General features: G+C 48.4%; 1 protein-coding gene across 3 annotated transcripts in view; it reads left to right on the plus strand.

Moving 5' to 3' along the window:
• NVL (nuclear VCP like) overlaps positions 1-12,664 on the plus strand; it is a 102,768-nt gene that overhangs the window by 1,449 nt on the left and 88,655 nt on the right. For all 3 annotated transcript variants that reach the window (XR_008891728.1, XM_056568464.1, XM_056568463.1), the window contains exons 2-5: positions 1,341-1,414; positions 2,561-2,613; positions 3,862-3,949; positions 4,563-4,620. Coding sequence is in view for 2 of the 3 variants with exons in the window: in XM_056568464.1 (XP_056424439.1) it covers positions 1,341-1,414; positions 2,561-2,613; positions 3,862-3,949; positions 4,563-4,620 (273 nt within the window). In the remaining variant the exon portion in view is untranslated. The remainder of the gene's footprint in view (positions 1-1,340; positions 1,415-2,560; positions 2,614-3,861; positions 3,950-4,562; positions 4,621-12,664) is intronic.

A 12,664-nucleotide genomic window follows, 5' to 3' on the forward strand; every position in this document is an offset into this window, starting at 1 on the left:
GCTGTCATTGTGCACTGGGGGTTGTAGGGGCCTTGCGTCGTGTGCTGGGAGTTGTAGTCGCTTGTATTGCATGCTGGGAGTTGTTGTGGCTTTCGTTGCGCGCTGGGAGTTGTAGTTCCCCAATGGTCTACTGGTACATACATTCCTGTACATACTTTACATCTGCTTCCTGTATGGTCCAGACATCTACAGAGTAGTACTGTGCACTAGATGGAAAGTGCTTAAAGGGGAACTCCGGTGCTTAGACATCTTCCTTTGGATAGGGGATAAGATGCCTGATCGCGGGAGTCCCGCCGCTGGGGACCCCTGGGATCTTGCACGCAGCACCCCGTTTGTAATCAGTCCCCGGAGCGTGTTCGCTCCGGGTCTGATTACCGGCGACCACAGGGCCGGCGGCGTGTGACGTCATCCTCCGCCCCTCAATGCAAGTCTATGGGAGGGAGTGTGGGGTGTGATAGCTGTCACGCCCCCTCCTGTAGGCTTGCATTGAGGGGCGGAGCGTGAAGAACCGGAGAACCCCTTTAAAGGGTATATTCACACGGCCGAAAATGTGCCGAACATTCGCCTGGATAACAGGTGCAGACATTCCGCAAGTTTGCACAGTCTGGTGGGTGCTAGGACCGCTCTCATAGACGGCAATGCATTTCCGAGTAAGAATAGACTTGTCTTTTCTTTCTGTGGACGCTGGAATCAGACTTTCCACAGTGTGCACAGTGCAGCAGAATCCTATTGAACTCAATGGAACTCTGCTGCAGCGGAATGTCTGTGTGGAATATTCTGGTGGAATTCTGCACGGACATTCCTCTGTGTGAACCTACCCAAAGGGGTTAACTACTAGACACCAATAAGGATTAAAGAGGGTATCCGGAATTAGAAAAAGAGCAGACTACTGCCCAAAACAGCACCACCCCTGTCCTCAGGTTGGGTGTGGTATTGCAGCTCAGTTCCGTTAAAGTGAATGGAGCCAAGTTGTAATACCACACACAACCTGAGGACAGTGGTGGAGCTGGTTTTAAAATAAATTATGATACGGCTCTTGCGTGGCATCCAGCTGGACATTATGGAGGCGCTGTTCATGCTTCTTCCAGTGCTGAATCACCACCTCCGGAGCAGCGCTCCACTACCTTTTTATTAGCAGATAAGCCCCGCCCCCTCTATCCTGGTTTCCCGCAACCTATTGTTGCTGGGGTCCCAACCGATCCTGGGGGGGGGGGGGGGGGGGGGGGTCTCAAACGTCCCCATCAGACCTCCGCTCCATAAGTGCCATGACAGACTCCGTAACCAGTTAACCCAATGAACCCACCAGAACTGTCTTTTTACTTTATCTTTATTTCTTGCAGTATTTGAGCAGTAACAAATGTGGCGGGTACGTGGATCTTTCTGCCGTGGCCGCCGACCTGCAGAGAACCTACAGGTAACATAAAGGAGGGGATACACGTACATGTTCTATAAGACCACAGTGCAAACCCCCCACCGCCACCCCCTCAATTAGGTAGAAGCCCCCAATAGGTAAGTAGGTAATCCCCCCCCCCCCCTATTAGGTAGAAGCCCCCAATAGGTAATTAGGTAATCCCCCCACCTATTAGGTAGAAGCCCCCAATAAGTAAGTAGGTAATCCCTCCTATTAGGTAGAATTCCCCCAATAGGTAAGTAGGTAATCCCTCCTATTAGGTAGAAGCCCCCAGTCAGTAGATAATCCCCTCTATTAGGAAAAAGTCTGTAGTAGTTAGGTTGGGAAATCCCCCCCCCCCCCCCCCCCATTAGGTAGAAGCTCCTAGTAGGCAGGAAGGGAACCCCTTACCTTTTATCCTCCAGTAGTTAGGTAATTAGGTAGATAGGGAACACTTAGTTAAAGGGGTACTCCGGTGGAAAACTTTTTATGGCACCAGTTGATTTAAAAAAAGTTAAACAGATTTGTAAATTACTTCTATAAAAAAATCTTAATCCTTCCAGTACTTATTAGCTGCTGAATACTACAGAGGAAATTCTTTGCTTTTTGGAACACAGAGCTCTCTGCTGACATCATGAACACAGTGCTCTCTGCTGACTTCTCTGTCCATTTTAGGAACTGTCCAGAGTAGGAGAAGATCCCCATAGCAAACATATGCTGCTCTGGACAGTTCCTAAAATGGACAGAGATGTCAGCAGAGAGCACTGTGCTCGTGATGTCAGCAGAGAGCTCTGTGTTCCAAAAAGAAAATTAATTACCTCTGCAGTATTCAGCAGCTAATAAGTACTGGAAGGATTGGGATTTTTTTAAAAGAAGTAATTTTACAAATCTGTTTAACTTTCTGGCACCAGGTGATTTAAAAACAATAAAAAAGTTTTCCACCAGAGTACCCCTTTAAGTTCCCCCCCCCCCCCCCCCAATAAGTCTCCTGCAAATGTAAATAATAAAAATCCCTCTGGTACCGTGCTGAGGCCCCCCGATATGTCCATTGGGGATAACAGAGTGAACAATGAAGAACCCTAAGTGCAGAAATGGAGGTGAGAGGGATTTTTATTATTTTTGTATATATAATATATATATTTTTTTTTCTCTTTGTATTTTTATTTCCAGTGCAGAATATGGAAGAAGAAAACGAAACGCCTTTAGGATCCAAGTAGAGAAAGGTGAGCGCGCTCCGGTGACATCAATGAGGGAACGTATATAGGGGCCCAGCAGGACGGTCAGATATATAATCTTGTAAACCATTAAAAGGGTTATCCAGGAAAAAAAACTTTTTTTTCTTTTATCAACTGGCTCCAGAAAGTTAATCAGATTTGTAAATTACTTCTATTAAAATTTTTTAATCCTTTCAATAATTATCAGCTGCTGAAGTTGAGTTGTTCTTTTCTGTCTGGCAACAGTGCTCTTTGCTGACATCTCTGCTTGTCTTGGGAACTGCACAGAGTAGAAGAGGTTTGCTATGGGGATTTGCTTCTAAACCGGGCGTTTCCCGAGACAGGTGTCATCAGAGACTACATAGACAGAAAAGAACAACTCAACTTCAGCAGCTCATAAGTACTAAAAGGATTAAGATTTTTTAATAGAAGTAATTTACAAATCTGTTTAACTTTCTGGAGCTACTTGACATATATAAAAAAAAAATTTCCTGGATAACCCCTTTAATCTATCTTAGGGTCGTAACAGTGTATCCCAACAGTTTGCCTCCAGCTGTCGCAAAACTACAACTCCCAGCATGCCCGGACAGCCAAAGGCTGTCCGGGCATGCTGGGAGTTGTAGTTTGACGACAGCTGGAGGCACCCTGGCTTAGAAACGCTGCCATGCTCTGTTTGTATGTAGCGGTTGCAGCTCGTTTTTTACACTGTGATATTTTCTTATGTGCTTTGCGGGGACTTAAAGGGGTACTCCGGTGGAAAACATTTATTATTATTATTTTTTTTATAAATCCACTGGTGCCAGAAAGTTAAACAGATTTGTAAAAGACTTCTATTAACAAATCTTTACCCTTCGAGTATTTATTAGCAGCTCTATGCTGCAGAGGAAATTCTTTTCTTTTTGAATTTCTTTTTTGTCTTGTCCACAGTGCTCTCTGCTGACACCTCTGTCCGTGTCAGGAACTGTCCCAAGCAGGAGAGGTTTGCTATGGGGATTTTCTCCTGCTCTCGACAGTTCCTGATATGGGCATCAGGTGTCAGCAGAGAGCACTGTGGACAACTCAAAAAATAAATAAAAAAATAAAAAAAATTCCTCTGTAGCATACTGCTGCTAATAAGTACTGGAAGGATAAAGATTTTTTAATAGAAGTAATTTCCAAATCTGTTTAACTTTCTGGCACCAGTTGATTTAAAAAAAAAATAAAAAAAAAAGAATTTCCACCGGAGTACCCCTTTTTAAGGTTTATACTTTCTTCTAGTGTTTAAGGTTGTCTGTTCTGAAAACAAAGACGTTGCGGCTCTGGAGGAAACGCATTTGGCGAAGCGGGCGAGGAGAGGAGCTGACGGGTAAGCGAGCAATGATACGACCGGCCTGTGTAGTCTATTAGCTGGACAGGTGACGTGTCTGAACGCAGTCCAAGATTGTTGTGAAACTACAACTCCCAGCATGCAGTGACGGCTTCCTATGCATTAGTTGTTAGGTCCATGGTGTGCAGCCTAATGGCTCTTTAGTTGGTGTGAAGCTACCACTCCCACTTTCCTGTGACTGTCATTGCATGCTGGGGATTATACTTTCACATCACCTAAAGAGCTCCAGCTAGTAGACTACCACATTCACGTCGTATCTAAGGCCATGTTCACACAGAAGAATTTCCGAAAAAATTCCACTAGGAAATTCCACTGCAGCAGAGTCCTATTGTTTTCAGTGGAATTCTGCTGCACCACGCACACGGCGGAAATTCCGCTGCAGAAACATCTGCAGTTGAAATTCCTATTCTAGCCTCCCCTCGGAAGTGCATTGTCTGCTATGGAGAAGGCACTTTTCCGAGCGGGTCCTAGTGCTGCCATGTTCTGCTGGCACCCACTGGAAATTTTCCGGCGGACATCCCGCAAAAAATTCCCCCGTGTGAATGGGTGCAGATGTAGTAAATCCTTCTCCTGCTCCTTTTCTCTTATTCAGAGATCTTGACAGTCCTTCTGATGACTCCTCAGACACAGATGACTTTACAGATCAGCCGGTGAGTACTGCTGTAGAGAATAAGGTTGTGGAAGATGAAGGTGACACTATATAGCAGTGGTCTCCAACCTGCGGACCTCCAGATGTTGCAAAACTACAACTCCCAGCATGCCCGGACAGCCAACGGCTGTCCGGGCATGCTGGGAGTTGTAGTTTTGCAACATCTGGAGGTCCGCAGGTTGGAGACCACTGCTATATAGTGTTATATGTGTTGAGGATGGCTGATTGGGGGCAGTATAGACCTTGTTGCTGGTTTTGGAACAGGTTTTATTTGCTAACCATGTAGAATGCTTTTGGAACCTTCTCGGCCTCTTAAAGGGGTACTCCGGTGAAAAACTTTTTTTTTATTTATTTATTTTTTTTTTTTTAAATCAACAGGTGCCAGAAAGTTAAACAGATTTGTAAATGACTTCTATTAAAAAATCTTAATCCTTCCTGTACCTATTAGCTGCTGAACACTACAGAGGAAATTCTTTTCTTTTTGGAACACAGAGCTCTCTGCTGACATCTCTGTCCATTTTAGGAACTGTCCAGAACAGCATATGTTTGCTATGGGGATTTCCTTTTACTCTGGGCAGTTCCTAAAATGGACAGAGGTGTCAGCAGAGAGCACTGTGCTCATGATGTCAGCAGAGAGCTCTGTGTTTCAAACGGAAAAGAATTTCCACTGTAGTATTCAGCAGCTAATAAGTACAGGAAGGATTAAGATTTTTTTAATAGAAGTAATTTACAAATCTGTTTAACTTTCTGGCACCAGTTGATTTAAAAATTGATTTAAAAAAAAAAAAAAGTTTTTCACCAGAGTACCCCTTTAAAAGGGGTAGTCCCATGTAGGAAAATGTATCCCCTATACAAAGGATAGCAGATACAGTGGGGCAAAAAAAGTATTTCTCGGTCGCTCTTCATTGGGGGACACCTATACTGATGGGTATATGTTCTTGCCACTAGGAGGCGCTGACACTAGGAAAAAAAGTTGGCTCCTCCCTGGCAGGATATACCCGCCCACTGGAAGTGATGTAATCAGTTTTAGGCTGGGTTCACACCATGTTTTTGCAATACAGTTCCCATATACGCACCGTATTGAAAACCGTATACCTTGACTCTCCAATGAAAACCGTATGCCAAAAGATGCATCAGGTTGTGTCCGTTTTGCATCCTGTACGGTTTTGTCAGGTTTTTTTTCCCCTACCCAAAACTGTAGCCTACCACGGTTTTTGGTCCGCTTGAAAAACCGTATGGAAATGTATAAGTTTTTTTTAACATGGGAGTGAATGGAACCATACAGAACCGTATGTGCGTAGACTGTGTACGGTTCCATCCGGTTTGCACCATACGGTTTTTGACTTTGCACAGTTTTTTTTTTTTCTTGGAATTTCAATCAAACAAGTGAAACTTTATTCATAATGGAATGAAAAGTTAAAAATGTATATGTTTTTTTCTTAAAAAACGGATGCAACCGGACATCATTTCTCAAACCGCATATGGATTAAAATTTGTACACACGTTTTGATACAGTTTAGTCCGGTTTTGAGGAATCCGTTTAAAAAAAAAATCAAAAACCTAATACAGGAACTGTAAGCAAAAACGTGGTGTGAACCCGGCCTTAGCTTAGTGTCAGTAGGAGGTAGACACAGGTTTGGGAGCTCCCTAGACCTGGTCTTTTTTATTATTTTCTAGTAAGGGCTGTTTGATTAGGTTTTTATCTCCCTATTGTTTCCCTATTTCAGGTGGGGGTTCAGCAGCATGGCGCTACCTGTTCCCCCATATGCGGCAAAGGGGCACGGAACATAAGAGTATGGGCCGTCATCCCCTTTTCGCCAACAGCCAGCACCTGGAGGTTGTACCTTTGGTCCCTCACTGCCCCTGCTCGCCCTGCTATCTTATGATGGTATGATGCAGCGTGGCCGCTGGTTGAAGACTTCAGGGTGAGTATAAGAAGATGGAGCCGTGGGTGAGTATGTACTACAAGCCCCCTTCCCCCTCTCCCTACCTCTTGCTCATCCAGGGGTCCCCTTTCTCTCATGTGCCCAGCTCCTCAGTTGCCATTACATGCGGCTGTGCTGGGCCGGACCCCTCATGGCCCCTGGCACCATTGTGGAGGGGGCAGTCTGGTGAACCTTCCCCCTCTTCGGGCTACGCATTTCTAGCCCATGTATTGCGGCCAGACACAGTACCCTGGCCACGTTATCTTCCTCCCGGCCAGAGACTCTATGCTGCTGCCCCAATTTCAGTCTCTGGTCCCGCGCGGTTGTCCACTTCCCCAGTGGGGGTGTTATCTGCCCGCTTACCACCTTGTGCAGCCAGGCGCAGTGTCCTGGCCGCGTTCTTTATTAGGCTGACCATAGACCTATAGCTGCAGGCAGCGGGTCTTCGGTCCCACGCTGACCTTGTTCTTTGTGTGGGCGCAGCAGCCTGCTTACTCCTATCTGCTGTGGTCAGGCACAATGTCCTGGCCGCGTTCTTACAGCTGCAGGCAGCGGGTCTCCGGTCCCAGGCTTACTCCTATCCTTTCCGGCCAGGCACAGTGTCCTGGCCGCATTCTTTATGGGCGGAGACCTACAGCCGCGGGTCTCCGGTCCCATGTGGCCGACTGCCCTCAGTGCTCCCCATGCGGCCAGGTGCTTCCCCGGTGGGGGAGGAATCGTCCGTCTTTCACCCAGTTCCCCAGCCCCCTTCCTGAAATGCCAACCCCCCCCCATGCTTCTCCTAGTCTGTGGCTGGCTCTGGGGGCGGTGTTCTTCTAGCGCCGGGAAGGGAGGGTGGCCATCAATTGCTGCGCCGGGAAGGGAGGGTGGCCATCAATTGTATTGCGCCCTGGATTTTTCATTGCTATTTGAGCTCCCCCTTGTGGCAACCAAGCACTATTACAGCCTTGGGTCTGTCACATCTGTTTTTATCAGTTTATTATCTGCAGGGTCCCTTTTCTAGGGACGGAATCGGGGGCTGCTTTATTCCTTCAGTCACCCTGTACGGTGGCCGGCTTTAGACTATTTACATTGTCAGTTGAGGTATGCCTCTGGCGTATCTATTTTCTGCAGGGTTCTCACTCTGTCAGGGAACATATGCGCACCGACATGGCGGGTTACTGCCAGGGATTTCTCGATCCTTCGGAAACTGTCGGGGATATATTCAGTGTCTATCCCTGAGTGCCATGTCATGTCATGCCTGTCGCGCCCACGGCCTCCCTGCCGAGGCAAGACACTGGTCGGGTGCCCTTGCAAGAGTTTTAATTTAGTATTCCTGGCGGATGCTAAGGAAACTCTGGTCACGTCCGCCGGTCACCGATTATGGGAGTGTTCTGGCGTGTCATACAATATGATTCCCTCCTCTACAGGCTGTTGCATCTGCGGCTAGGGCTCTGGATCCTCCTGTCTAGTGCGAGGCCTCCATGGAAGTGTCCCTGCGTTGGTATGGATTGGTCCTGATGTCGATATGCCGGACAGTAGTCTCGCCTGTCACTCATCTCTCAGCTGCCACGTCCGTGGCTGGCACTCCGGTCCCCCACTGCTGCTACAAGGTGTCCGACGGAGTGACTCGTTGTCTACTATGGACCCATACTAGTAAGCCAGACAGTGGTCTGCGTGGTCTCCTCAGCTGCCTGTCACTCATAACTGCCTGATGTATCTGAGGCTGGAGTTCCAGTACCCCACTGCTGTGCGACGTGTACATAGACGTGTCCTATGGACTCTAGACTGGGTACAGGGATGCATTCCGTGGCTCCTCAGCCTCCCTCGATCTCCCAAGGTGGCAGGGATACTATCTAGGGGTCCCAGGGCTCCCCTCCCTCCCACATGCGGCAGTGGGGCACAGTGTTCGCCTATCTGGCTGTCCCCTTTTATCCTGTGCCTGGAAGTTGTCTGCACGGTCTCCATCGCTGTCTGTCTTCCATATCTGGGCTGCCGCGGGCTTGGTCAGGTCTCCCGTACCTCTCTGCGGGAATAAGGACTCTGGATGAGGGTCCCTGTAGGTACTGGATGAGGGTCCCTGTAGGGACTGATGACAGTCAGCCAGTCTTTCATCTGCTGGGTCTCTTACAGGTCGCTTGTTAGTTTGGTCATACTCCAATACCCCACTTTCTGTATGGGGGTTTGATGGAGTGTCCCTGAGCATTTAGGAATCCTATACCAGTCAGCCCGATGGTTGTCTGCATTGTCTACTACTACATAGAGTCCACTACCATACACTTCCCACACTGTAGACGGTAGTTCAGGTTATCCACTGTCAAGGTGTAGGTACGAGGGAATCTCCCCATGTTGCTCCATGGGCTCTATACAATACACCACATACTGATTTGCGGGGTTCCCTCCTTTACCAGGTTCCTCCCTACATGCCTGCTGCTCTCTAGGCTGAAGGCCGGTATCCCACTTTCGGTGTGTGATTCTGTCTACAGCACCCAGTGTGGCCATGATCCCTATGCCAGATAGCCAGACTGTATCTGTATGGTTTTCTACTCCGCCAGGTCACCTTCCCCATTCTTGCCGCTCCCGCGGTTACAGTCCGGTGCCTCATTTTCCAGGTGAAGTTCCAAAGAGAGTCTCGGTGGTTTCATTGGATCTTTTATATTTGCCGGTCAGACTGTGTCTGCATGTTTCCTGCTCCACATACATCCTTCATCCCTTGCATCTGCGACAGCAGTCCTGGTGTGGGCCGCCATTTGGAGCTGGGGTGTGAGCGTTTCCTGCAGGTTCCATGGACCTTCACAGAAAGAGCAGCACTCTCTGTTCCCCTCTAAGGGTGCAACGTCGGTCTGCTAGGGTCATGGTTGTGACACCATGCTGCCGGACTTTTGAATGTCTGCGGTTTCTTTCGCGTCTGTAGTCTTGGTATCCTCTACTATCGTGCGGTAACCACGTCTGTGTCCCTACTTATGCTAGGCCACTCTGCTCGTGTAGAGTCAATCTTCCCTTTTTTTCTGTGGGGTGTGCCTCGGGCCTTCCTGTGATCTTGTTTCTACAGGTTTAGGCGGTCAAACTCCTCTGCTCTGGCATGGGGCATGATGGGGCGGCAGTCATTTGAGCCCCCCCCCCATGCTTCCAGGTATCTGTCCTGGGTTCCCGTGCAGGTGGTTCAGACGCCGGCTCTGTTGCCTTAGGAAATGACCAGAATGGCTCCATTGATGCCCTTCTGGTCCAGGCTTACATCACCTTGAGGTGTTCCTCTGAACGCTTTGGGTGTGCGTGCTTCTTCCTTCCATTTGTAGTCAGGACTCAAATTAGTTTCTCCATTCCTTGATATGTTGTTGCAGGGTTCCTGGGGACTACGTCCACCTAGTCCTTTGCCCTCTTACCTTCGGGCGGTATTTTACTGCTCCTATAGTGCCTGGTGCATTGTGATCATCCCCCTTCCACAGGGGGTACGTGGATCATGATGCTTGGCATGGTCTGGGCCTGTACTTCATAGCGACCACCCCTTGTTTTCTCCTCCTCTATATAGGTGGGATACCTGGCTGGGCCCTTGTTTTATGCTGAGAGCAATCAGCTGAGCTGCGGACTTTTGCAGCCTGGCTCTCTTCAGGTTTCTTGGTTATCTACTGCTGCTCATACAGACTTGGTGCTCTCCTCTGTTGGAGGAGTTTATGCTCTCACGTGTGGCTCAGCGACAGCCGGTCTAGCACCATCTGTTGTTTGGGTCCTGCCATTGCTCTCCTTTTTCCTCGGTGCAATCTCCCTAGAGGGGTTTGTTTCTCCTTCCTTGTCTGTGTAAGTTGCGCTACACTGACACTACAGTCTTCTGGAGTAACCTTCCCTTTTGTTTTCCCCTTCGTCCCGTCCTGACGGGATGTTGCTACGGTCCACTCAGACCGCTGGGGTTCATGTCTGGTTAGTCTCCGTGTCTTGGACACTATCCTAGTACGCTGTGGCGTGTCTTCTTTTCTAGGTCGGCCCTTCTGGTTCTTTGGGCCTTAGTGAAGGTTTGTGGTCTCGGGCAGGTTAGCTCTCCTGCCCCGACTTCTCCGTGGTCCGTTTGTGGGGTGGTCTTTTTGTACCGCACTTCTTCTTGTCTAGATGTAGAAGTTTGTCACCCGGAGCGTTTGATGGACGTTGGGTTTACTTACTCTACAGGTGTACGTCTTCCAGGCGACTCAGGAACCTCCTTTTCCAGTGTCAGCTGCTTCTGTGTTCTGGGATGCCCCTTTTTGCAGTTTTATTTTTACATCTTCCAGATGACCCGGGTGCCTCCAGCTCCCATGTCGGACGCACCGGTGTTCCCGTATGCCCCTTTTCAGGGCATTCCGCTCCCTTTTTGGTCTTACTCCTTCCGTCTCCTCCTTTGTAGGTCAATATACTCCCAGGACGGTGGGGGTTCCGGTCATCCGGATTACTCGAGTTTCTTTCGCCTCCCAGGTGCTCGCGACGGGCCCCGGGGAAGGAGGTTTTTTGGTCTGCAGCTTTTCTGGTCATCGATTTTCTGCTCCAGGCCTCTCCACAGCCAGTCTCCATCCTTCTTTTTTCCAGTGTTTTTCTGGTGTCCACCTTCCGTACTCTCCTTCTGCTCTGACGTTCGCTGCTCTCCCTGGCGTTTTTTCCACCATGTTCTCTTGACTTGGTTGATTCTGGATGGGGTTCTCTTGTCTGTGCCTTTGTCCATTTTTGTTTCCCAGCTGGGTTAGCCCTCTGTCTGGTTCTGTGTTCCTTGGAGTTTTTTCCTACCTCCTCCCGGAATTGTTCCGACCCTTCTGCCTCCCTAGTCGACCTTTTCTTGTCTCTCTTTATGGACCGTGGCTTTGGAGTCTCTACATAGGACAGTCTCTTCCTTGGCGTCCTAGTCCTTCTCTATAGACGGGGGTTCTTCCGGGAGCTTAGTTTATGGGCCTCAGTTGTCTCTGCCCTGGATTTCATCCGCAGGCCATACGGACGAGTGGGTTCGGTCTCGCGACTGATTCCCCTTTTGCTGTTGGTTGTTTTTCCCTCCCTGGGGGACTGCTTTGGTACGTCCCATCAGTATAGGTGTCCCCCTATGAAGAGCGACCGAGAAAAGGAGATATTTTTTTTTGTTCTCACTGTAAACTCTCTTTCTCGAAGCCTTCATTGGGGGACACCGCACCGACCCATTTCTTCATTCTTTGTCCGGACTTTTCTTTTCTTTTTATTTATCTTGGATTCCTTTCCGGGTCCTTCGGACATATTTCTTTGTTGTCTTCTCCTACTGCTTGGGGACAAAACTGATTACCTCACTTCCAGTGGGCGGGTATATCCTGCCAGGGAGGAGCCGACTTTTTTTTCCTAGTGTCAGCGTCTCCTAGTGGCAAGAGCATAAACCCATCAGTATAGGTGTCCCCCAATGAAGGCTACGTATAGGTGTCCCGCAATGCAAGCCTACGGGAGGGGGCGTGATAGCTATCACGCCCCCTCCCGTAGGCTTGCATCGAGGGACGGAGTGTGATGTCACATGCCGCCCGCCCTGTAGTCGCCCGTAATCAGACCCAGAGTGAACACGCTCCGTGGACTGATTACAAAGGGGGTGCCGCGTGCATGATCCCGGGGGTCCCCAGTGGCGGGACTCCCCCGATCAGGCATCTTATCCCCTATCCTTTTTAATAGGGGATAAGATGTTTAAGCACCAGAGAACCCCTTTAAAAAAGATGAGAGGCCTGTAATTTCCATCATAGGTTATACCTCAACTATGAGAGACAGAATGAGAAAAAAAATATCCATAAAATCACATTGAAGGAGATTTATCACGCTTCGTAGTGGGGTTTTTTCTTACAAAAGTCGCGTCTGTGTGTGCAATTGCAACTTTTCTCTATCACTTCGGACTTTTTTTTATTTTTGCTTATGATCTGGGCCTACACTGGAACCTCCTAGTTGGCTAAGTCAGGGATACAGATAGTGGATGTAGTACGTAGGAATGAATTGGCTGCGTAAGATAGAATTCCCATACAACAGGAATATTGTTTGTAGGTGACCAGATACTTATTTTCCTCCATAATTTGCAAATAAATCAGACAATGTAATTTTATGGATTTTCTTTTTCTCATTATGTCTCTCATAGTTGAGGTTATAACCTATGATGACAATTACAGCCTCTCATCTTTATAAGGGGGA

Source organism: Hyla sarda, chromosome 3 (genome assembly GCF_029499605.1).
Source record: "Hyla sarda isolate aHylSar1 chromosome 3, aHylSar1.hap1, whole genome shotgun sequence".
Classification (NCBI taxonomy): Eukaryota; Metazoa; Chordata; class Amphibia; order Anura; family Hylidae; genus Hyla; species Hyla sarda.